This window comes from Artemia franciscana, chromosome 12 (assembly GCF_032884065.1).
Source record: "Artemia franciscana chromosome 12, ASM3288406v1, whole genome shotgun sequence".
NCBI classification, from domain to species: domain Eukaryota; kingdom Metazoa; phylum Arthropoda; class Branchiopoda; order Anostraca; family Artemiidae; genus Artemia; species Artemia franciscana.
Window position 1 is genome coordinate 10,306,173 of NC_088874.1, and position 25,635 is coordinate 10,331,807.

The 25,635-nt window shown below is 34.5% G+C and overlaps 1 protein-coding gene across 1 annotated transcript in view; it reads right to left on the bottom strand.

Annotated features, from left to right (window-relative positions):
• LOC136033663 (ABC-type organic anion transporter ABCA8-like) overlaps positions 1-17,052 on the bottom strand; it is a 110,181-nt gene extending 93,129 nt beyond the window's left edge. Inside the window, exons 1-2 of the mRNA XM_065714496.1 lie at positions 16,902-17,052; positions 3,923-4,495 (exon numbers count right to left, since the gene is read on the bottom strand). Coding sequence (XP_065570568.1) covers positions 3,923-4,495; positions 16,902-17,015 — 687 coding nt within the window. The 5' untranslated portion in view covers positions 17,016-17,052. The remainder of the gene's footprint in view (positions 1-3,922; positions 4,496-16,901) is intronic.
• Positions 17,053-25,635: the final 8,583 nt, after the last annotated feature.

Here is a 25,635-nt window from a genome sequence, read left to right on the forward strand (position 1 = left end):
TTTTTTATTTAATGTCTGTTTGTTTGGGGTTTCATTTATTCTTTAATAGTTATTTCTGCTCGTCTTGAATTTGAATTATTGTAGGAATTTATTTCTGTTGATGTTACGTTTAATATGGTCTTTACTTAAAAAAAAAAAACATCTTTTTCGGAAACTTTTTTTAATTAATAGCAGGTTAAGATAAAATAAGAGAACAGTGATTATTCTTCGGAAAAAGGGGGTGAAGCGATCCTTAGTCTTAACACAACAAAAACTGAACAAAGGAGTTGTTCAATTGAAAGTAAGGAACGAGATTAAAACTTAAAACGAACAGATATCATTCTGAAGATAAGGAGGACCAACCCTTTTTCAACTATCTCTTGTTCTAACAAAGTTTTTTAGTGCTTAAAAAAAACTTTATATTCCAATTAAACGGCACTTGTGCTTCAGGAATCATTCTTAAGCCATTAGGCCAAAAATTCAAACTTTACCGTAAAATGCTACAGCTGAGTAAGGGATCGCCCCCTCATATAAGTAATAATTTTTACTCGTTTCAAGTTTAAATCATGCCACTTACTTTCAGTTGAAAAAAGTTTTTTTATTGAATTCCTGATTATTTTTCAAATTATGCCAACAAATCATCTTCCGCTCTCCCTGAAAAATTTGCCCCAGTAGGTCTCCCCCCAGAGAAATTTCGCCCGCAGAAAATTCAACCCAGATTAAACTCTTCTGCCCCCAGAGATTCTCCCTGGGCCATTTCCTCCTCGTTGAAAATTCTTCTCACCCGGATAATCCCCCTCGAAAAATCTTCTTGCTTTTACGTGGATTTTTTTTTTATAATTTCTGACCATTTTCAAATCATCCTGGAGAGTTTTTCTGGAAAATTCTCCCCCCCCCCGAATAATTTCCGTATATTTCCAAATAACAAATATTATATATTAACAATGGGGGAATTGCATAAATTACCTCCCAATCCCCAGGGTCTAAGGGGGTCATATCATCCCCAGAGGCACAGTTATCGGGCTTCCAACTAAGCTGAATCAAATTACCATCTCAAAAATTTGGTCAGATGTCATTGGGGGAAAAAGGGCGTTGGAGATAGGTCTCTTTACCCTCCAATTTGTCTAGTCAACAAAAAAAGGCACTGGAGCTTTTAATTAAGGATCAAATGAGATCCTTCCCAATCTTCTAGGACCAACGGTTCAATACAACCACCCCTGAAAAAGAAACACATTCGCAATTTTTCCCTGGCAAATAAGGCTGAATTCCACATTTTCATAGAAGAGCTTGAAATCTCTACAACAGTTCTTCTTTATGCTGAATCTTATGGTTTAATTTTCATTAAGATCGTCTGAAGTTTTGGGGGTGGTTGGCTCCTCGTTAAAAAAATTTAAATTTTCTCGGGCTACTAGTTTCTAATGGGTGACACTAAACTTAATGAATCTTGTACATTTGGAATTAGTACAAAAAGCCAATTCTTTTGGTGTGTTAATTTTTATAAACTACGATTTTTAGAGTTTTGTTACTATTTGTCCTAGTCACTCCTCACAGATCTATACCAAGAGCTCTTTGTTAAATAGCCAACAAGAGCGCAAGAGTAGTCCTTAAGGTCCGACAAGGGTCGTATCCCTTCAAATACCGATCCGGACCTTTTTTAAAACTTTTTCAAGATGCAGGCTTTCGTTACATAATAAGAATTGTTAAGTTATGCAAATGTTTTCTTTGGTTGTTACGTCATAGGGTTTAAAAAATAGCGACGAAGACCAAACTGCCTTTCCATAACAAACAAATACAAAGTAAAAAGAATAGGGACAATCTTTTCAAGACAGTGGAAATCATTTATGTGGAAATTTTGGCCCTATATCCAAGGGCCGTCTTCAGCACAATACGAGAACGATATATATATATATATATATATATATATGACATATATATATATATATATATATATATATATATATATATATATATATATATATATATATATATATATATATATATATATATATATATATAAACAAACTTAGATTAAAATCTGAGAATTAAAACTAATAATGCCCCCCCCGAAATTTTGTGAAATGTTTAATTTCACCATGGTTTCTTGGGATTTCTGGCAAAAGTAGGAATTTTATTATGAATCTAGATACATGTGTGAAGCCTTTTTTTGGGAGATTTTCCAGCGTGCAATTATCCGGTCAAGTCACTGCCCAATTATTAGCCCATTTCGTGTCTAACTTTTTACCCTCTTTGAAGTAATTAGTAATTGTACTGTTATTTTTTTTGTAAAGAGAGTTTGCTTTTCACAGCAAAATAGAATTATCCTTGGTATTAGGGCATTTAGTCCCCCTTTTCAGGATAAAGTACAGCTTTTAATGGATCAATTTTGGAAACTATCATTCTTCATTAAATCTGCGTTTTTGCAATAATAGAACTACTCCTCATAGCACATTTATTGCACTGTTAACCCTAAAAATTTCCCTTTCAGTGGGATATAATAAATTAATCACTGGTTCTAAATCGCTACGAACATAACCTGAGCATAAAACGTACTTTTGAGGCTTCAGTACTTCTGGACCTTTAAATTATGTTGAACGAAATGGCAATCTAAAAATTTTTATTGGATGTGTTTGGAGAAATGATGAGTGTGGGAGAAGGGGCTAGTTGCCATCCAAATATTTTTGGCTATTAAAAAGGGCACTAGCCCTTTCAATTTGTAATCAAATTATCTCTTTTTGAAGTTTCTATGACAAAAAATGACCATCTCAAAATTTATATCACATACGTTTCAGGAATCCTTGCCCTGAGGGCTCTGGAGGGTTGCCATCCTCAAAGACAAAACTTTTGGACCCTTCCTTTACGTTGAACAAAATGACTATCCCAAAATTTTGATTGGTTGTGTTTGGGAAAATGGTAGGCGTGGGAGGGGGGCTAGTTGCTCTTCAATCAGTTTCAAATATTAAAAAGCCCTTTCAATTTCCAATCGAATAAGCCCTTTTCAAAGTTACTACGACAAGAATTGGCCATCCAAAAATTTCTATCATATGCATTTTAAGAAAATACGAGGTGTCGAGGGGGGGGAGTATCCGTACTCTGATCACTCTGAAACTTACAAAGGACACTAGGACTTCTGATTACCAGTCCAACGACCCCCCTCCGAAGTTTATACGATCACCTTTTCTATATATACCTAATCTGCCCCAAGGCATAACTTATAACCCTTGCTCTGAGGGTTCTGTGAGGGGGGTAGGTCATCCTCAAAGACATAATTTTCGAACCTTTCAATTACGTTGAACAAAATGGCTGTCTCTAAATTCTGATTGGAAGTGCTTGGGGAAATGGTGGGCGTGGGAGGGGTATTACTTGCCCTCCAATCACTTTTACCTTTGAAAAAGGGCACAAGCCCTTCCAATTTCTAATCAAATAAACCCTTTTTGAAGATTCTACGACAAGTCCTTCGATGCGAAGTGCCCTGGTCAAAAAGAAAAAAAATACACTACGCCCATATCGCTCTTTACTTAGGCAGGGCAATTGTGCTGCCTATGATACCAACACATTCAAATAATATCATTGACATTTAGCAAGAAATAAACAGGTAGAACAAAAACGAACGGGCGGAAAGTCAGACATCAACCAATATTTAGTGGTACATGGAGCTAAAACTGAGCATGTTTCATAAATTAAAAGCTTTTATTTAATGATATTAAATCCGTTGTTCTCAATGCATATAAATAATACTAGGTTCCGGAATACATGGTGTCTTAAAACCAGGTCTTCTTTTATTTTTGATCGTCCGTGGACATATGGCAAACCCAAGAAACATACACGAATAAAAGTCACCTTTTTGTATGGTGTACTTTTCACGTAACCATAAGTCCAATACAATAACAAAAAAGGAATAAAAAAGGATACAATAAATGAGGAAAGTAAAAAAAGAAGAACTTACGCGTGTCAAGGTGAAATCGACTAAACTCTGTAGACCCATAATTCTACTGTAATAGTAGTTATTTGGCAGACAGGTGTAATCCAAAGGGAAATCCAACGGATCTCCTATATATGGGTTTCTACATTCTCTCTCGCTTAGAGTTAAAGAATTCGAATTCGGCAGTCCACTCGTTTCAAGTGAATTCTTTATTCGATATTGTTTTGCAACTGTTATATTTTTCTCAATGACTAAAGCCAAAGTAAAATTTCCAGATGATTCACTGTTGTACAGATCACTTAAAGCTTCTTCTGACTCAATTGGAATAAAAATAGGAGGAAAAAGAAGTTTTTCCTCGATGGAATTTGATAAACTTTCTGTATATATGAACCATGTTTCAATAATCTGCTTGATAAACTGAGTTGCCTCGGTTGTGTTGGGGGTATAAAAAAGGGGTGGACCAGGACGGGTCAATATACTATTCATAGTCCAAGCAGGATATCCTCGCTCTTCTGTTACTTCTGGGTATGTTGGGTTTGGGATGGCCAATTTAACTATGATCAGAATGGCCAAGAAATAAATAGGAAGAAGAAATTCCTAAGAAAAAAAAACATAATCAGATATTAGAACTTTATATTAAACAAATATAAGAGTTCATTTATACCCCTTAGCTACGCTAAAAGACAAAAAGACAACATTAAAATGTAATATTGTATTTGCATTTTAGGATGAATAAAATCATATTTAATCTGATCCTAAGAGGTAAGAATTGGCCAGTCATAACTAATTAGAAAACTAAAGGAAATTGGTCCCCATGCAAGTCAACCCTCATGTAGCCTTACCCTGTTTAATCTAGCCCATTTAACTCAATCCTTGTTCAATCGAACATGCGTTTAACCAAAGGCACATTCAGCACAACCCCAATTAAGTCAGTTCCCGTTTAATTCAACCCTCATTCGACTCAACCTCCATGCAACTCAACATTCAGTCCCAAAACAGCTCAGCCCCCAATGAACATCCCCCAATGAAATGAATTACGGGTTTAATTCCCTTCTCCATAACTGGTCATTCATTGGCATGCATTAACTGGTCATTCAGCAATCAAATTAATTGAAAGTTCGACAAGTTCACCAACAAAATTTTAAACACAAAACCTAATTTTCAATTGAAGCTTGAATCTTATAAAGTTACAAAACCATCTTTGACCTAAAATTTAAGACGTTAAAATGCAAATTGGAAACACCGGGCGAAAGGAGAAGTAAATTTTGGGCTTCTAATCTGCGAAAGTTCGAACTTATTGATATGGCAATCTGAAAGTATCGACTCAAAAAGGGGCTGAATTGAATTGGGGTTGAGTTTTTGGAGGTCGAGTTAAACCGAGTGGAGTTAAACGAGGATTGAGTTAAATGAGGGTTGTTTTAAAGAAGGTTTAGAAGGGAGGGTCGTGCTTAGAAGGTTTAGTTTGACTTCGCTTTGGGAAGCAAGTTTCTTAGAATTATAAAATACTAGCTGTTGGGGTGGCGCTTCGCGCCACCCCAACACCTAGTTGGTGGGGCGCTTCGCGCCCCCCCAAGCCCCCCCGCGCGCGTAAGTCGTTACGCGCCATATTAGTTACGCGCCATTGTAGTTGTGTCCCTGTGTCCCACCTGTGAATAGAGATAGATATAAATATATGTTTTTAACTACGTAAAACATGCGAATATACAACATTCTTCGCTGTCCCATTGTCTGTGCATATAAATAGATTGTCAGGTTTACTGACTCTTGAACATGCAACACATAATTGTCCATGGGAAAAACAATCCGTATTCAGATCTATACCTCATTATTCTAATGATGTGTCCCTGTGTCCCGGTCGTCATTTGTGTCCCGGTGTCCCAGTTTGTAATTTCTCTTTGAGTGTCCCGGTCGTCATTTATATTCCCTGCGTCCCGGTGTCCCGGTCGTCATTTGTGTCCCGGTGTCCCGGTCTGTAATTTCTATTCGAACAATCCCTGTGTCCCGGTCGTCATTTATATATCCCGCCTGTGCCCCCGGCGTCCCCGTTGTAGTTGTGTCCCTGTGTCCCGGTCGTCATTTATATTCCCTGTGTCCCGGTCGTGATTTGTGTCCGGGTGTCCCAGTCTGTAATTTCTCTTTGAGGTTCCCGGTCGTCACTTATATTCCCTCTGTCTCGGTCTAATGACGTCACCGTCAAAGCAAAAATGACGACAACTAATTTCATGACGTCAGCCGACACAGAAACATGACGTCACCTGATCCACAGATCCACAGACAGACAACTTATTTTTATATATATAGATTCTAGAACAAGAGACATGGTAAATAAAGTTTTAAGAGAAGAATAATGTGTTTATCGAACAGGAACAAAGTGCGTTGACTAGATTATAATCCTTGAATAAATAATCAAGACATAATGGAACTACCAGCCATTTTACATCTGAGTTTTATAATTAATGGACAGTCATTTAAGTGATTAGTACGTGCAAAAGTAGCATTGCTGTGGTTAAGGAAGGAAGCTTGGCTAGTAGTAAATTTGATATTAGCTAAGGAGTTGAGAAGGTTCGTATCCTGGTTTAACTGAATCATCTTGATAGGTTTTGCCTAAAGTTACACTACAAAGTCTATAGAAGAGCATGGTAATAAAATAGAAGAGCGAATTCTTCTTTGTTTTAGATTACGCAGGTGGTTTAAGCGGCACAAATGTGTTTTGCGGTGACCGCAAAAGAATATGATGAAGTGAATTAATTTTTGGAGGCTCCAGAGTTCATATTGGCAGAGTGGGTATGAGTATTCGGTCGGCTTATTACAAATATTCGGAGTTATTGAATTTGAAAATATTAAAATTTTGAATTTGAATTATTTAATTTTGAAATTATTGAAATTTGAAAACGATTGAAAATATTACCATTTCTGAATTTACAGCAGCAAAAATAGCAATTGAAAATTTGTGGTCTTTTCTACCTATTCATGTACTTAATGAGTTCAAGTAATGCAATGACTCCTTGGTTAGTGTTGTTTTCTTTTTGATTAAGTAAAAAAACAAGTTTTTTTAAACTGAAAGTAAGGAGCGACATTAAAACTTAAAACGAATAGAAATTACTACATATATGAAAGGGCTGTTCCCTTCTCAATGTCCCACCTTTTACGCTAAGGTTTAACTCCTCCTCTCAACTCTACTTTTTAAAACAGTAAAAAACTTTAGCGTAAAGAGCGGGGCAGTGAGGAGGAAACAGCCCCTTTTATATACAAAGTAATTTCTGGTCGTTTTAAGTTTTAATGTCGCTTCTTACTTTCAGTTAAAAAAAAACTTGTTTTTTAAAATTCAATTTCTGAATGCTTTTAAAATAATGCATGTTTAGATTTTGGCTCTCCGCAGAGGAATAATTAAAACAAAACCAGTGGCTTTCTCATAGTTTTGATCGAATGATTTTGAGAAAAAAGGAGCGGGGAAGGAAGTCTAGTTGCCCTCCAATTTTTTGGTTACTTACAAAGGCAAATAGAACTTTTGATTTTTTACAAACGGTTTTATTAGGAAAATATATATGAAACTTACGAATTAGCTTACGTAAGGAACTTCTATATTCGTATGTTTTTATTATGTACTAGCTGTTGGGGTGGCGCTAATTGTCCATGGGAAAAACAATCCGTATTCAGATCTATACCTCATTATTCTAATGATGTGTCCCTGTGTCCTGGTCGTCATTTATATTCCCTGTGTCCCGGTCGTCATTTGTGTCCCGGTGTCCTAGTTTGTAATTTCTCTTTGAGTGTCCCGGTCGTCATTTATATTCCCTGTGTCCCGGTCGTCATTTGTGTCCCGGTCTGTAATTTCTATTCGAACAATCCCTGTGTCCCGGTCGTCATTTATATATCCTGCCTGTGCCCCCGGCGTCCCCGTTGTAGTTGTGTCCCTGTGTCCCGGTCGTCATTTATATTCCCTGTGTCGCGGTCGTGATTTGTGTCTGGGTGTCCCAGTGTGTAATTTCTCTTTGAGGTTCCCGGTCGTCACTTATATTCCCTCTGTCTCGGTCGTCATTTGTGTCCCGGTCTGTAATTTCTCTTTGAGTGTTTTTTCTTTTTAGTGTTTTTTTTAGTTTTTTACCTTTTTTCTTTTTTCAGTTTTCTTTTTCTTCTTTATTTTTCAGCGTCACTATGAAGTACATATCGACGAACCTTTGTTTTTTTAACTTAAATCTGGTAGGCATTGATGACCTTATCCAAGTCAAAATCCCAAACCCAATAGGTTCTTCAGTCATTTTACAACTAAACATTTTTCCGTGAACAAATGTCTTAAATACCGTTAATGACGTCACCGTCAAAGCAAAAATGACGACAACTAATTTCATGACGTCAGCCGACACAGAAACATGACGTCACCTGATCCACAGATCCACAGACAGACAACTTATTTTTATATATATAGATTTTCAGCGTCACTATGAAGTACATATCGACGAACCTTTGTTTTTTTAACTTAAATCTGGTAGGCATTGATGACCTTATCCAAGTCAAAATCCCAAACCCAATAGGTTCTTCAGTCATTTTACAACTAAACATTTTTCCGTGAACAAATGTCTTAAATACCGTTAATGACGTCACCGTCAAAGCAAAAAGGACGACAACTAATTTCATGACGTCAGCCGACACAGAAACATGACGTCACCTGATCCACAGATCCACAGACAGACAACTTATTTTTATATATATAGATATGAGGGGGTTCGCCCCCTCGTCAGTACCTCACTCTTTACACTAAAGCTTAAATTTTGTCCCAACTCCTTAAGAATGACCCATGAATCACAAAGGCCATAGAATGAATAGGTGAAATCACTAAAAATACTTTAGCGTAAAGAGCGAGGTATTAGGAGGAGGTGAACCCATCATATGCGTAATAATTTCTGTTCGTTTTAAGTTTTAAGGCTGCTCCTTACTTTCAGTTGAAAAAAACTTTTTCATACTTATTTTTTCATTGTTTTTTTTTAAGTAATGCTAGAAAATCCTGCGCTCCCTTCATGGAAATTTTCTTCTGCCACGAAAAATTCCTCCGTTAAAATCCCCCATGAGATATATATATATATATATATATATATATATATATATATATATATATATATATATATATATATATATATATATATATATATATATATATATATATATATACATATATATATATATATTTATACCTCATGATTCTAATGATTGCCCTTGAGCTTTGTTGATGGTGATTGCTAATCGAACATTCCCTGTGTCCCCGTCGTCATTTATATATCCCCCTGTGCCCCCCGGCGTCCCCGTTGTAGTTGTGTCCCTGTGTCCCGGTCGTCATTTATATTCCCTGTATCCCGGTCGTCATTTGTATCCCGGTGTCCCGGTCTGTATATACATTCGTTTTTGAAATGGTATATGATGAAATAAATTTTTGTATTTTTCCCCATTTTTTCTTTTAAGTTTTTTTTTATTTTTATTTTTTTTAGTTTTGTTTTTCTCCTTTATTTTTCATTTTTTTTTTCCTTTTTCTTTTTTTTTCTTTTTTAGTTTTTTTAGTTTTTTAGCTTTTTTAGTTTTTTTATTAGTTTTTAGTTTTTTTTTCTTTTTAGTTTTTTGTAGTTTTTACCTTTTTTTTTTAGTTTTTTTAGTTTTTTTTACTTATGTCCTGGTCGTCATTTATACTCCCTGTGTTCCGGTCGTCATTTGTGTCCTGGTGCTTTGTTGATGATGATTGCTAATCGAACATTCCTTGTGTCCCGGTTGCTTTCTCTTTGAGTGTCCCGGTCGTCATTTGTGTCCCGATGTCCCGGTCTGTAATTTCGTCAGTCGAAAACATGACGTCAGTCGACACACAAACATGACGTCACTCGACAGACACACACACACAGACAACTTATTTTTATATATATACTAGCTGTTGGGGTGGCGCTTCGCGCCACCCCAACACCTAGTTGGTGGGGGCGCTTCGCGCCCCCCCAAGCCCCCCCGCGCGCGTAAGTCGTTACGCGCCATAATAGTTACGCGCCATTGTAGTTGTGTCCCTATGTCCCACCTGTGAATATAGATATATATATATATATATATATATATATATATATATATATATATATATATATATATATATATATATATATATATATATATATATATATATATATATATATATATATATATATATATATATATATATATATATATATATATATATGGTTTTAACTACGTAAAACTTGCGAATATACAACATTCTTTGCTGTCCCATTGTCTTTGCATATAAATAGATTGTCAGGTTTATCGACTCTTGAACATGCAACATATAATGGTCCATGGGAAAACAATCTGTATTCAGATCTATACCTCATGATTCTAATGATTGCCCTTGAGCTTTGTTGATGATGATTGCTAATCGACCATTCCGTGTCCCGGTGTCCCGGTCGTCATTTATATCCCCCTGTTTCCCCCGGTGTCCCCGTTGTAGTTGTGTCCCTGTGTCCCGGTCGTCATTTATATTCCCTGTGTCCCGGTCGTCATTTGTATCCCGGTGTCCCGGTCTGTATATACATTCGTTTTTTAGTTTTGTTTTTCTCCTTTATTTTTTTCCTTTTTTTTTCTTTTTTAGTTTATTTAGATTTTTAGATTTTTTAGTTTTTTTATTAGTTTTTAGTTTTTTTTCTTTTTTTTTGTAGTTTTTACCTTCTTTTTAGTTTTGTTAGTTTTTTTTTTTACTTATGTCCTGGTCGTCATTTATACTCCCTGTGTCCCGGTGCTTTGTTGATTGCTAATCGAACATTCCTTTTGTCCTGGTCGCTTTCTCTTTGAGTGTCGTCATTTATTTTTTTCTTTTTTAGTTCTTTTAGTTTTTACCTTTTTTAGTTTTTTTTAGTTTTTTAGATGAAAATTTTTTTTAGTTTTTTCCTTTTTTCTTTTTAGTTTTTTATTGGTTTTTACCTTTATTTTAGCTTATTTTTCAGTTTTTTCCTTTTTTTTAGTTTTTTTTTATTTTTTTTTTTAGTTTTTTACCTTTTTTTAGTTTTTTTAGTTTTTTTTTAGTTTTTTAGCTTTTTTACTTTTTTTATTAGTTTTTAGTTTTTTTTGTAGTTTTTGCCTTTTTTTAGTTTTTTCAGTTTTTTTTTTTAGTTTTTTATTGGTTTTTACCTTTATTTTAGCTTATTTTTCAGTTTTTTCCTTTTTTTAGTTTTTTTTAGTTTTTAGTTTTTTTAGCTTTTTACCTTTTTTTAGTTTTTTTAGTTTTTTTAGTTTTTTAGCTTTTTTATTTTTTTTATTAGTTTTTAGTTTTTTTTTGTAGTTTTTGCCTTTTTTTAGTTTTTTTTAGTTTTTTAGCTTTTTTATTAGTTTTTAGTTTTTTTTTGTAGTTTTTGCCGTTTTTTAGTTTTTTTCTTTTTAGTTTTTTTGTAGTTTTTACCTTCTTTTTAGTTTTGTTAGTTTTTTTTTTTACTTATGTCCTGGTCGTCATTTATACTCCCTGTGTCCCGGTGCTTTGTTGATTGCTAATCGAACATTCCTTTTGTCCTGGTCGCTTTCTCTTTGAGTGTCGTCATTTATTTTTTTCTTTTTTAGTTCTTTTAGTTTTTACCTTTTTTAGTTTTTTTTAGTTTTTTAGATGAAAATTTTTTTAGTTTTTTCTTTTTAGTTTTTTATTGGTTTTTACCTTTATTTTAGCTTACTTTTCAGTTTTTTCCTTTTTTATAGTTTTTTTTATTTTTTTTTTTTTAGTTTTTTACCTTTTTTTAGTTTTTTTAGTTTTTTTAGTTTTTTAGCTTTTTTACTTTTTTTATTAGTTTTTAGTTTTTTTTTTGTAGTTTTTGCCTTTTTTTAGTTTTTTCAGTTTTTTTTTTAGTTTTTTATTGGTTTTTACCTTTATTTTAGCTTATTTTTCAGTTTTTTCCTTTTTTTTAGTTTTTTAGTTTTTAGTTTTTTTAGTTTTTTACCTTTTTTTAGTTTTTTTATTTTTTTTAGTTTTTTAGCTTTTTTATTTTTTTTATTAGTTTTTAGTTTTTTTTGTAGTTTTTGCCTTTTTTTAGTTTTTTTAGTTTTTTAGCTTTTTTATTAGTTTTTAGTTTTTTTTGTAGTTTTTGCCTTTTTTTAGTTTTTTTAGTTTTTTAGCTTTTTTATTTTTTTATTAGTTTTTAGTTTTTTTTGTAGTTTTTGCCTTTTTTTAGTTTTTTCAGTTTTCAGTTTTGTCACCTGATCCAGTTTTTTCAAGTGACGTCACCTGATCCATCCACAGATCCACACACAGACAACTTATTTTTATATATATAGATATATATATATATATATATATATATATATATATATACTAGCAGTTGGTGGGATGCTTCGCTTCCCCCCAAGCCCCCCCCCGCGCGCGTAAGTCGTTACGCGCCATATTAGTTACGCGCCATTGTAGTTGTGTCCCTGTGTCCCACCTGTGAATAGAGATAGATATAAATATATGTTTTTAACTACGTAAAACATGCGAATATACAACATTCTTCGCTGTCCCATTGTCTGTCCATATAAATAGATTGTCAGGTTTACTGACTCTTGAATATGCAACATATAATTGTCCATGGGAAAAACAATCCGTATTTAGATCTATACCTCATTATTCTAATGATGTGTCCCTGTGTCCCGGTCGTCATTTATATTCCCTGTGTCCCGGTCGTCATTTGTGTCGGTGTCAGAGTCTGTAATTTCTCTTTGAGTGTCCCGGTCGTGATTTATATTCCCTGTGTCCCAGTGCGCCCCCTGTAGTTGTGTCCCTGTGTCCCGGTCGTCATTTATATTCCCTGTAACCCGGTCGTGATTTGTGTCCGGGTGTCCCAGTCTGTAATTTCTCTTTGAGGTTCCCGGTCGTCACTTATATTCCCTCTGTCTCTGTCCCGGTCTGTAATTTCTCTTTGAGTGTTTTTTCTTTTTAGTTTTTTTTTTAGTTTTTTACCTTTTTTCTTTTTTCAGTTTTCTTTTTCTTCTTTATTTTTCAGCGTCACTATGAAGTACATATCGACGAACCTTTGTTTTTTTTAACTTAAATCTTGTAGGCATTGATGACCTTATCCAAGTCAAAATCCCAAACCCAATTATCATCGCTATCATTTTCAGTTTTGATATGTTTTGACTCTCGCTGTCCAGGTGGATTTTCATCTAACTACGCGGTTTTGCGTTCAAATACCGTTAATGACGTCACCGTCAAAGCAAAAATGACGACAACTAATTTCATGACGTCAGCCGACACAGAAACATGACGTCACCTGATCCACAGATCCACAGACAGACAACTATATATATATATATATATATATATATATATATATATATATATATATATATATATATATATATACCATGTATTTTTCAACGTAAACAGGGGGGGGGCAAATTTCGTTGTTTTTCGAAGATTTTGAAGGAAAATACAAAAAGGCTTATGAACTATCTATGATTTATTTATGATCCATTAGATCTATATATATAAAAATAAGTTGTCTGTGTGTGTGTCGAGTGACGTCATGTTTGTGTGTCGACTGACGTCATGTTTGTCGACTGACGTCATTATAAGGATTGAGCTGTATGCGTCATGAAGTTGTTTGTCGACTAACGTCATGTTTGTCAACTGATGAAATTACATACCGGGACACCGAGACACAAATGACGACCGGGACACAGGGAATATAAATGACGACCGGGAACCTCAAAGAGAAATTACAGACTGGGACATCCGGACACAAATCACGACCGGGACACAGGGAATATAAATGACGACCGGGAGACAGGGACACAACTGCAACGGGGACGCCGGGGGCACAGGCGGGATATATAAATGATGACCGGGACACAGGGATTGTTCGAACAGAAATTACAGACCGAGACACCGGGACACAAATGACGACCGGGACACTAGGACACAGGGAATATAAATGACGACCGGGACACTCAAAGAGAAATTACAAACTGGAACACTGGGACACAAATGACGACCGGGACACAGGGAATATAAATGACGACCGGGACAAAGGGACACATCATTAGAATAATGAGGTATAGATCTGAATACGGATTGTTTTTCCCATGGACAATTATATGTTGCATGTTCAAGAGTCAGTTAACCTGACAATCTGTTTATATGCACAGACAATGGGACAGCTAAGAATGTTGTATATTCGCATGTTTTACGTAGTTAAAAACACACACACACACATATATATATATATATATATATATATATATATATATATATATATATATATATATATATATATATATATATATATATATATATATATATATATATATATATATATATATATATATATATATATATATATATATATATATATATATATATATATATATATATATATATATATATATTTATACCTCATGATTCTAATGATTGCCCTTGAGCTTTGTTGATGATGATTGCTAATCGAACATTCCCTGTGTCCCCGTCGTCATTTATATATCCCCCTGTGCCCCCCGGCGTCCCCGTTGTAGTTGTTACCCTGTGTCCCGGTCGTCATTTATATTCCCTGTATCCCCGTTTTTCTTCTTTATTTTTCATTTTTTTCCTTTTTTTATTTTTTTTCTTTTTTAGTTTTTTTAGTTTTTTAGCTTTTTTAGTTTTTTTATTAGTTTTTTATTTTGTATAGTTTTTATTAAATTTTTGTATTTTTCCCCTTTTTTTTTAGTTTTTTTTTTATTTTTATTTTTTTTTCTCCTTTATTTTTCATTTTTTTCCTTTTTTTATTTTTTTTCGTTTTTATTTTTTTAGTTTTTTAGGTTTTTTAGTTTTTTAATGATTGCCCTTGAGCTTTGTTGATGATGATTGCTAATCGAACATTCCCTGTGTCCCCGTCGTCATTTATATACCCCCTGTGCCCCCCGGCGTCCCCGTTGTAGTTGTGTCCCTGTGTCCCGGTCGTCATTTATATTCCCTGTATCCCCGTTTTTCTTCTTTATTTTTCATTTTTTTCCTTTTTTTATTTTTTTTCTTTTTTAGTTTTTTTAGTTTTTTAGCTTTTTTAGTTTTTTTATTAGTTTTTTATTTTGTATAGTTTTTATTAAATTTTTGTATTTTTCCCCTTTTTTTTTTAGTTTTTTTTTATTTTTATTTTTTTTTCTCCTTTATTTTTCATTTTTTCCTTTTTTTATTTTTTTTCTTTTTTATTTTTTTAGTTTTTTAGGTTTTTTAGTTTTTTTATTAGTTTTTTATTTTGTATAGTTTTTATTAAATTTTTGTATTTTTCCCCTTTTTTTTTAGTTTTTTTTTATTTTTTTTTTAGTTTTGTTTTTCTCCTTTATTTTTCATTTTTTTCCTTTTTTTATTTTTTTTCTTTTTTAGTTTTTTTTTAGTTTTTTAGCTTTTTTAGTTTTTTTATTAGTTTTTAGTTTTTTTCTTTTTAGTTTTTTTGTAGTTTTTACCTTTTTTTTTAGTTTTTTTAGTTTTTTTTTTACTTATGTCCTGGTCGTCATTTATACTCCCTGTGTTCCGGTCGTCATTTGTGTCCCGGTGCTTTGTTGATGATGATTGCTAATCGAACATTCCTTGTGTCCCGGTCGCTTTCTCTTTGAGCGTCCCGGTCGTCATTTGTGTCCCGATGTCCCAGTCTGTAATTTCGCCAGTCGAAAACATGACGTCAGTCGACACACAAACATGACGTCACTCGACAGACACACACACACACAGACAACTATATATATATATATATATATATATATATATATATATATATATATATATATATATATATATATATATATATATATATATATATATATATATATATATATATAGCCTATATATATATAGCTATATATATATATATATATATATATATATATATATATATATATATATATATATACCATGTATTTTTCAACGTAAACAGGGGGGGAGGCAAATTTCGTTGTTTTTCAAAGATTTTGAAGGAAAATACAAAAAGGCTTATGAACTATCTATGATTTATTTATGATCCATTAGATCTATATATACAAAAATAAGTTGTCTGTGTGTGTGTCGAGTGACGTCATGTTTGTGTGTTGACTGGCGTCATGTTTGTCGACTGACGTCATTATAAGGATTGAGCTGTATGCGTCATGAAGTTGTTTGTCGACTGACGTCATGTTTGTCAACTGATGAAATTACATACCGGGACACCGGGACACAAATGACGACCGACACAGGGAATATAAATGACGACCGGGAACCTCAAAGAGAAATTACAGACTGGGACATCCGGACACAAATCACGACCGGGACACAGGGAATATAAATGACGACCGGGACACAGGGACACAACTACAACGGGGACGCCTGGGGCACAGGCGGGATATATAAATGACGACCGGGACACAGGGATTGTTCGAATAGAAATTACAGACCGAGACACCGGGACACAAATGACGACCGGGACACCGGGACACAGGGAATATAAATGACGACCGGGACACTCAAAGAGAAATTACAAACAAATACGGATTGTTTTTATATGTTGCATGTTCAAGAGTCAGTAAACCTGACAATCTGTTTATATGCACAGACAATGGGATAGCGAAGAATATTGTATATTCGCATGTTTTACGTAGTTAAAAACATATATATATATATATATATATATATATATATATATATATATATATATATATATATATATATATATATATATATATATATATATATATATATATATATATATATATATATATATATATATATATATATATATAAGATATCTATCTCTATTCACAGGTGGGACACAGGGACACAACTACAATGGTGCGTAACTAATTTGGCGCGTAACGACTTACGCGCGCGGGGGGCCTGGGGGGGGGGGGTCGGCGCGAAGCGCCCCACCAACTAGGTGTTGGGGTGGCGCGAAGCGCCACCCCCAACAGCTAGTATATGATATATACGTGATCATGTCTTAAAACTTTTTTAAGATATTTATTTTACGTATTTTTTTCGGCTTTATTTATTTTAAGTTTGCCATAAAAGTAAAAAAAAAAACCCTACAGCAATCGTCTTCCTCTTATCCCTTATCTTTAGAAGGATATTTCTTCTGATTGTGGCTTTTAACTGACACCAAAACGAAGGGTCATGAATTATCCGCTTTGAATTTTCTTCCATTTCTCGTACGTACGAAACTAAACAAAAGCTATTACTGACAAGGGAGCAGACTTTGGGATCGTTAAAAAGAAAATGTCATTACTGATAAGAAAACATAGTACGAAAGATAATTACTTGTATGCGTTTGATTATATAATTGTCATATCCATGGCCAGAGTTAATGTAGCAAATAAAAGAATGTTTAAAGAAATACTAAGGTGACAAAATAAAAATAGTCAGACTGAGTAACTAAACAAAAATAAGCAAGCTAAAGCAAAACTAAATATTGTCTGTTATTAGGTTGACTGAACCCATTCCTTTACGCTTTGTTAAAAATGCTTATGGACTAGTTTCAAATTATACATTCAGTATACCGAATGACCTATTGGTATACACATTAAGCAGAGGATTATGTCTTACCCACGACATTTCTTTTGAGATAAGGCAGCTGAGAAAAGAAAGTTTTCTTGTAAAAAAAGGTTTTCTATAGGTCTACCTCAGTAAAAAAAATACTCACATACTTAATTTGGTATATGCTTGGCTAATTAACTATAGACGAGGAAACATGTTAAGAAAACAATTCTTACTTCATAATATTCAAAATAATTATAGCTAATTTGCAAGCGTCTTCACTATATGCTACCCTCAACCCCCCTAATGTGTAAATAAATAGCCTAAATGAAATAATTTTAATACATTCTGCCACTCGTCACTTGTTTTGAGTTTCTTTGTTTCGTCGAAGTTGATTGAATTTACAGGCACACGGGTTGAAACAGTAGAGAATAGACGGGAAGTATATAATATGGGCTATATATTTGTACATTAGGAGGGAGGGGGTAAAGTATGGCGGGACTGCATGTCAAAATGTGTTACTTGCGATTATTCTGCATATTATGAAGTAAGAATTGTTTTCTTAACATGCTTCCTTCTCTATAGGCAATTAACTAGGTATATATCCTTGACTTACATCCCATTAGGTTTCTGTGGCTGTATTTGGGCTTCTTCTCTTCTTACTAGGGGATGAAAATGGAGATGGTATTTGATTAAGCCCGGAACCAAATAAAGTGCTGGTGGATGTAAGTTTTCATTTAAGTTTTCAAGCCATAGCTTACGAGATTGGTCTAGAGGTCATGCGACAGGTGCCCGACCATCAAAGGTGATCTTTGCTATCTTACTCGATGACATTCATTGGATAAGACCAAGCCAGCAGAGTTGCGTACGATAGTGTGTGCGTAGCAGAGGAGGTTGCAGAGATCTTCATGGGATGCTCGGTCAATGTAGGTGACCCCGCAATGTGACAGAGGTATTTTGTTTCAAATGCGGAGATTTGACACTCATCATCGTATTTGACTCTTATCATTCACTTGCATAAATATAACGGGGATTATAAGAGAGTTAATAGAGAGGTAATAAGTCGAACCTTCAAGGACTTTGACAATGACTTGCTTCCCAATATTGACAATAGACTTTTATAGCTGCTGCTTGCTAGACCAAGACTTCTCCTAATCAATTTCGAGGAATTTTTATCAGAAGTTAAGAGACTATCGAGGTGTACAAAAGAACTGCACGGCTCTGGATGCAGAGTCCATAGACATCCCCATGATCTTCGTTTTAGTTAATTAATGGCCACTCCAAAGGCTTCAGTTGATGACAGTAGCTATTTTGTGTCACCTTGTAGGAGATTCCAAGACTGTTCTTACGATGTCGTTTGCATAAGCTAGTTCGTCGATAAGGGTCTCTCCAGTTGATGTCGTGTATGGTTTTAGCGAGTGATAAAGCTGCGCTGAGCAAATGTTTAAACAGATGAGGAGACAGGAGACAGTGAAAAGAACACTTGATGACGTCAGAAAATCGTCCGTCAGTTATTCAGGCGTCTGAACCTAGCCAACGAAATTTAAATCCACTCCTATGATCAGAACTACCATGATTTAGGCGACCCCATACTGTAGGAGCATGTTCAAAAGCACGTCTCATCTTATCATAGGCAGCGCAAAAGCTCTGCCTAAGTAAAAAGTGATATGGGTACAATATAATATTTATTATTATTATATTTTTTTGTGTAATAGACCAGGGTACTTCGTATCGAAGCAGTTGTCGTAGAAACTACGAAAAGAACTCATTCGATTGGAAACTGAAGGAGCTAATGCCCTTTTTACTAGTCAAAAGTTATCGAAGGGCAACTAACCTCCCTCCCACGCCCGCTATTTCTCTAAACACATCTAAGCAAAATTTTGAGACAGTCATTTTGTTCAACGAACCGTAAAGGTCCGTAAACACGTATTTGAGGATAACAACCACCCCGCAGCCCTCAGGGCAAGGGTTGTGGTATAACCTGGGGGCATATAAAGTTTATGTAGAAAGGGTGATCGTATAGACTTCGGAGGGTTCTCATTGGATTGCTAATTAGAAGTTTTAGTGCCTTTTTTGATATTCAGAGTGATCGGAGCATGGATATTCCTCCCCCCACACACCTCGTATTTTCCCGAAGTGTATCTGATTTAAATTTTGAGATGGCCTTTTGTTGCGGTAAAAACTTCAAAAAGAGCTCATTCGATTGGAAATTGAAAGGGTTAGTGCTCTTTTTAACAGTCGAAAGCTATTGGAGGGCATCTAATCCCCTTCCCACGCCCACCGTTTCCCCAAACACATCAAATCAAAATTTTTAGATAGCCATTTTGGTCAACATAATTTAAAGTTCCGGTAATTATGTCTTTGAGGATGACAACCCCTCCAAAGCTTCAGGGCAAGTTTGAAGTTATACCCCGGGGGCGTATAAGGTATATATAGAAAAGAAGATCTATAAAAGTTAGAGGGGGCTCATTGGTTTGGTAATCAGAAGTTCTAGCATCCTTTTTAAGAATCAAAGTGATCGGAGGGTGGATACCCCACCCCCATCTCATATTTTTCTGAAATGCATAGGAATTTTGAGATGGTCATTTGTTGCCGTAGAAACTTCAAAAAAGACTCATTCGATTGGAAATTGAAAGGGCTAGTGTCCTTTTTATTATTCAAAAGTTATTGGGGGGGAACACGCCCTCTTCCACGTCCATCAATTCCCAAAACACATCTAGTCAAAATTTTGAGATAGCCATTTTGTTCAGCGTAGTTGAAAGGTCTGGAAACTATGCTTTTGACAACCACCTTACCTTCTCAAGACCAGAACATAATTTGCACTTTACTGAAAAAAAATGGCTGTGGGTTGTCAGTTTAGTATACATATACTGATATATATTCCTTGAACTTTTAATAATTCTTTGTTTATTAAAGTTAAAAAACTTATAGCATTTTAAACGTATTTAGTTTATTTAAACTATACAATAAAGAACCGAGTCAAACTCAAAACGAATAAAAACTAGACCAGAACCAAAACATAATTTGCACTTTACTGGAAAAAAATGGCTATGGGTTGTCAGTTTAGTATACACATACTGATACATATTCCTTGAAGTTTTAGTAATTTTTTAGTTATTAAAGTTAAAAAAGTTATAACATTTTAAACGTATTTTGTTTATTTAAATTATACAATAAAAAGCCGAGTCAAGCTCAAAACGAATAAAAAATAACATGAGGAGGTCTGACAGCCCCCATGCCTTCTCAGGACCAGACCATAATCTACGCTTTACTGAAAATAAAATATATTAAAAATGTTTTTACTTATGTTTTCACTTGTCTAAAATGTTTGACTAGATATATGAAGGGGGAAAGTCCTTCCCCTAGCAATCCAATTACAGCACGAATGTCGGGTGTCCTTTTTAAGAATAGCAAGAGATTAGAGGGCAAGCAGCCCTTCTCTCAAGCTCATTTGCCAAATACATCCAGTCAAAATTTTGACAATTTTTTCAAGCTATTTTGTTCAGCATAGTAGATCGGTCCAGCGACTATGTCTTTAGGGATGTTAGGCATTTCAACACCCCCCCCCTCCATAACTATGCAATTGGCCCATTATGCTTTAAAACTAAATGCTGCTTTAAAATGAAATAGAAGGTATTGTGCTTATGGTTGCCAATAAGAAACCTCATCAATGTATTGAGAACGACTGGGGGCATTAAATTGCCACTTTTGGGGATACTACTATTACTGCTTCTGCTCTTACAATTAAGTAAATAAAAAGATCGTATGCGTATCTCGGTTGTCAAAGAGCATAGATAGAATCTTTTGGCAATTATATAAAGTTTTATTTTCCAGGTCAACTTCAGAAGCTATCAAATTATATTAAAACATACTGGTCGTGTCAGGATCAAAAATTGTGAAAAAAGTTTCTCCAACATACTAATAGCAATCCGTACTATTTTTTCTTATAGAAAAAAAAAACTGAAAAGATATGCGATATTATTTTTTTCCACGAAAAAGACTATGTCAATAATAAACGAACATAAATTAATTTAAAAAACTGTTTCCACAAGAAAAGTTTTTTCAAAGAAAATTAAAGAGCTCCATTAAGCAAAGAATCAGCAAAAATGAAGTAAAGTAATCTTCCAAACGTAAATCTACCACAAATCACTATGAATAATTAAATGTAACTCATTTATTAACTCATTTATTATAAAATTAACATGGGTAGGGCTGATAACCCCCTTGCCTTCTCAAGACCAGAATACAATTTGTGCTTTACTGAAAACAAAATACGTTTGAAATGTTTTCACCTTTCTTAGTTTCATAAATAAGAAATTGGCAAAACCTTGCGGAAGAAATAACAGTATATGTCAATTAAACTGACAATTCAGGGTCATTTGTTTTTTTTTTGTTTTTTTTTTTTGTTAATACAATTCTTATTATTGTTAATACTGTTTACTGAATAAAACCAAACCAATACTAAGAATAATGATGAAAAGGAGAATTTATTTTGGGGTTTATTTGCTTTGGCTCTTGATTTTTCTTCTCTCTTACTATTGCCGTTCTTTGCTGGGCGGCGTAGATCGTAAATTAATACTAAATATCACTAAATATCTCTAAACGAAAATAAAATGTAGATAATTATAAAATCAAACGGTTCGTGAAAAAAAAACTGAAAGCAAGGTGTCACCTAGGCTAATAGAAACTGAAACTCCAAAAATCGAATTTTGATTAATATATACATCAAACAATCATCTTTCCATGGTGATTCCAAATGCTCATTTATAAAATTAATCAAGTTTAAAGCTACCCATTAAAAGTTACGAGCTGTAAAAAAAGTTACCTGATTTAAAAAAAACAAGGGAAAATCACCCCCATGCAGGGAAGCGATCTTGATCAAAATTTCATCACCAAACTCAGCAAATCGGAGAACACCATTGTGAAGGTTTCAAGGTCCAATATACAACATATTTTTGAGAAGATCAGGGATACGAGTTAATTTGTTTTTTTCCCATGTGGTGATCATATATCGAACAAATAGTCCTAAAGAATTTGAAAACGGTTTATTCGAAAAGATATAAAAACTTCTACTGTTGTTCTGAAAAAAGCAAAAAGATTGTACCAAAGCAAAATGGTATTTTCCACTATTTTGTTCCACAAAGCAAACATTTTGCCCCAAAGAGGGCCCAATTACGATCGACTGAAAATTCTGAGGTGGCCAATAGATTGAATGTCATCGAAAAACTTGGAAACTGGGAAGCTTCCCAGTTTCAGAAGCAGTAAGGACTGCACGTTGGAGTATTCATTTATAAGAGTTACGCAGTTCGTACAAAACAAACAGTAAATTTGGACATTTATCTGAAAGGTTCTTTTAACTAAGTTGATCTACTTGATGTTTGATAAAAGTATGTTCAGTGATGCATAATTGAGTGCACTTTTGAGTATTAACTATTATGGAGGGTGGCCGGTCAGTCGTTGCGTAAATGGAGGGGAGGGGGGCTGCCTGCTGTCTCAAAGTGCATTTATATCCCGCAATTTTCTAACTCTCCGCGAGCCTTCAGATAAATATAGAGAGTTAGGAAGGAAAGGGGTAAAGATTCATCTTTAATCTGCTTTCCTTTAGATTAATCCTGAATATAGGTGCTATGGGATGATAACTCCTTTCTTATTGCAGAAAAAAGTCCTTGCTGTAACATGGCAAACTAATCCACAAGGTTAAGGGCACAAAAGTGGAGTGAGGGGAGTGAAACTTGAACGTAGTCAGAGAGTTTTCTAAAGAGAGGGGGCTTTTCAGGGAGCTTTGTTTTTATCGATGTTTGAATGGAAGTACTGGTTTTATGCTTATTTTTTGTAATTAAAGATTTCAAAATGCGTGGCTTTGAAGCCAGAAGGAGTGACCAGAAGGAGGAAACCAGCCAGAAGGAGTGACCCATGCTAATAGTAGTAAGAACTCAAAAAAATCGATAAAATTATAAAAATGATTAAGTTTCAACGATGCCTTAAAATATATAAGATGTATTAAGTCTAAAATTACCTAACAAAAATTACGAGCTTGAAAAAATTTACTCCATTTAAGAAGAAAAGGGGGACACAACACCAGAAAGGCAAGCAATTTTGCTGGGGATTGCAAAATCGATTTGAGCATATCAAAGAGCTCTAATGTAGAGATTTCAAGCCCCTTTGTAAAAAAACATTGGATTTTGTAATTTTTTCCGAGAAAGATGATCACATGTTTAAATTCATTTGTTTGTTGGTTGTTTCCTCAGGGATGTTTGTATCGAACAGATGGTCCTATAATATCAAAGAAAAGACACTTTAGAAATAACGTTGAAAGTTTTATCGGCCTTTATTAGTGGCAAAAAGGATTTCACCACAGCAAAGTGAAATTTCAGTCATTTTGTGCCGTAAAATGACAATTTGACCCTAAAGGGTACCAAAAAGCAAACAAGTGAAAACTTCGAGATATCCGATCGATTTAACATTGTTAAAAACTGTATTTTGAGCTTTCAAGTTTCAAAGACAGTAAAGCTATGCTGTGACACATTCGTGCCTAAAGATCTACACAGTCTATGGAAAAGAAATGGTTAACTGATACATTAATTTGAAAGTTTGATTTAACTTCATTTATTGACTTAAGGCTTGATAAAAACGATTCACTGTGGTGTGTAATGGCCCGTCAGCCATTCTGGAGGAAGGTCGGTGGATCTTTGTGTAGTTTGGCACGTTGTGCTCAAAGCCTCAAAAAGCGTGCTTCAATTGCCAAACATACTACCTCTCTCTGAGCCTTCAGATAAATATACAAGAAGAACCGATGGAGGTAATGGAGATTAATCCCCAATCCCTCTTGATTCTCGAGAAAATTTTATACTAAGCCTGTAACATTGATGCTGAGAGGTAGCAATGCCCCTCTTAAAATGTGTCCTTATTGCATAAAAGATTGCATTCAAATGCTACCGGCACGAAGGTGGCTAGGTAGGGGTAGGCAATAAAACCGGAAGCTACTTTTTCCAGGAAATATTCTGTGGGAACATCCCAATAAATATTTGTCCCTATGAAAAATATCACCTTGAAAACTTTGGAAATAATAAGGCTATAATCAACCTTCAATATTTCCGACTCCCCCATCGGAATTCACATATGGTGGGGTAAACTTTTTTGGGGATGATGATCATTCCTATTCGAAGGAAAACTTGATTTTTTTTTGTTCAAATTCTTTAAAAACTACTGCTTAAATACAAGGACCATTTAACTGTGGTAAAATGTAATTTTAAAGACAATAAAACTTCACCGTAAAGAGAAAGGGGGTTGAAGGAGGCAGGCGACCTCATATACGGAATAATTGCTTTCTGTTTTAATTTTGCCCTTTACTTTCATTTGATTTTTTTTTTCATTTATTGTACAGGTGAAGCGAAAGTAACAGTATAGCGGATTATACTGAAGCAGGTAGGATTTTCGTTTGATCTTTACGGACATATATTTTAAAGGAGTTTCCAATTTACCAATAAGGAGTTTTCAACACACCTTCAACGATGAAAGAAAACTTCAACCAAAGCAGCGTCTTCCCACTTACATTTTCAAATGTTATAAAGCTAAGAAGCTGCCCCAATTTAATGCTGCCCCAACCTTACGAGCTCTGCTCTCTGTTGGGGCATAATATTGTTTTTGTATATTTTTAATTTGAATTAATAAATATTGATTGATTGATATTGATTGAACAAACTTGAGAGTTCCTGATGTGACGCAAGCAATTCTTAAAGGTAGTGATTGACAATTTTATTAATTAAAACAAGAAACAAAACCACCAGTAAACACTACGGTTCATATAATTATTGTATGTAACATCCACCGCAGCTTACTCATGACTCTTACTCATGACTCATGACTCTGCTAACATAACTCATTACTCATGACTCTAACATAACTACAAATAGACAGCTTTTACAACCAATACATCAAGATACAGCAAAACATAGGCAATACAGTGGCGAGGGGAGAAGCTCCCACCGAGGTTGAGTTTACCTTTTGAAAACACACAAGCTTAACAAGGACCCTTTTCGACGGGTTGACTGCCAAGAAATAACCATTAATTTTAATTAGTGGTTGATCTTATTGCCAATCAACTATGATATGAACCTTAGATGTCAGGAAACCCGTAGAATTCAGATTTTTAGGTTTATCGTTCAGCTCTTTCCCTAGGTTTTATTCTTAAGCGCTATTGCTGTTTCATGGCAATATATCAAATAAATGCTTTGTTAAAGACTTTCCATCATCTAAAGATTATGTAGCCGTTGTTATAAATTAATTTTAC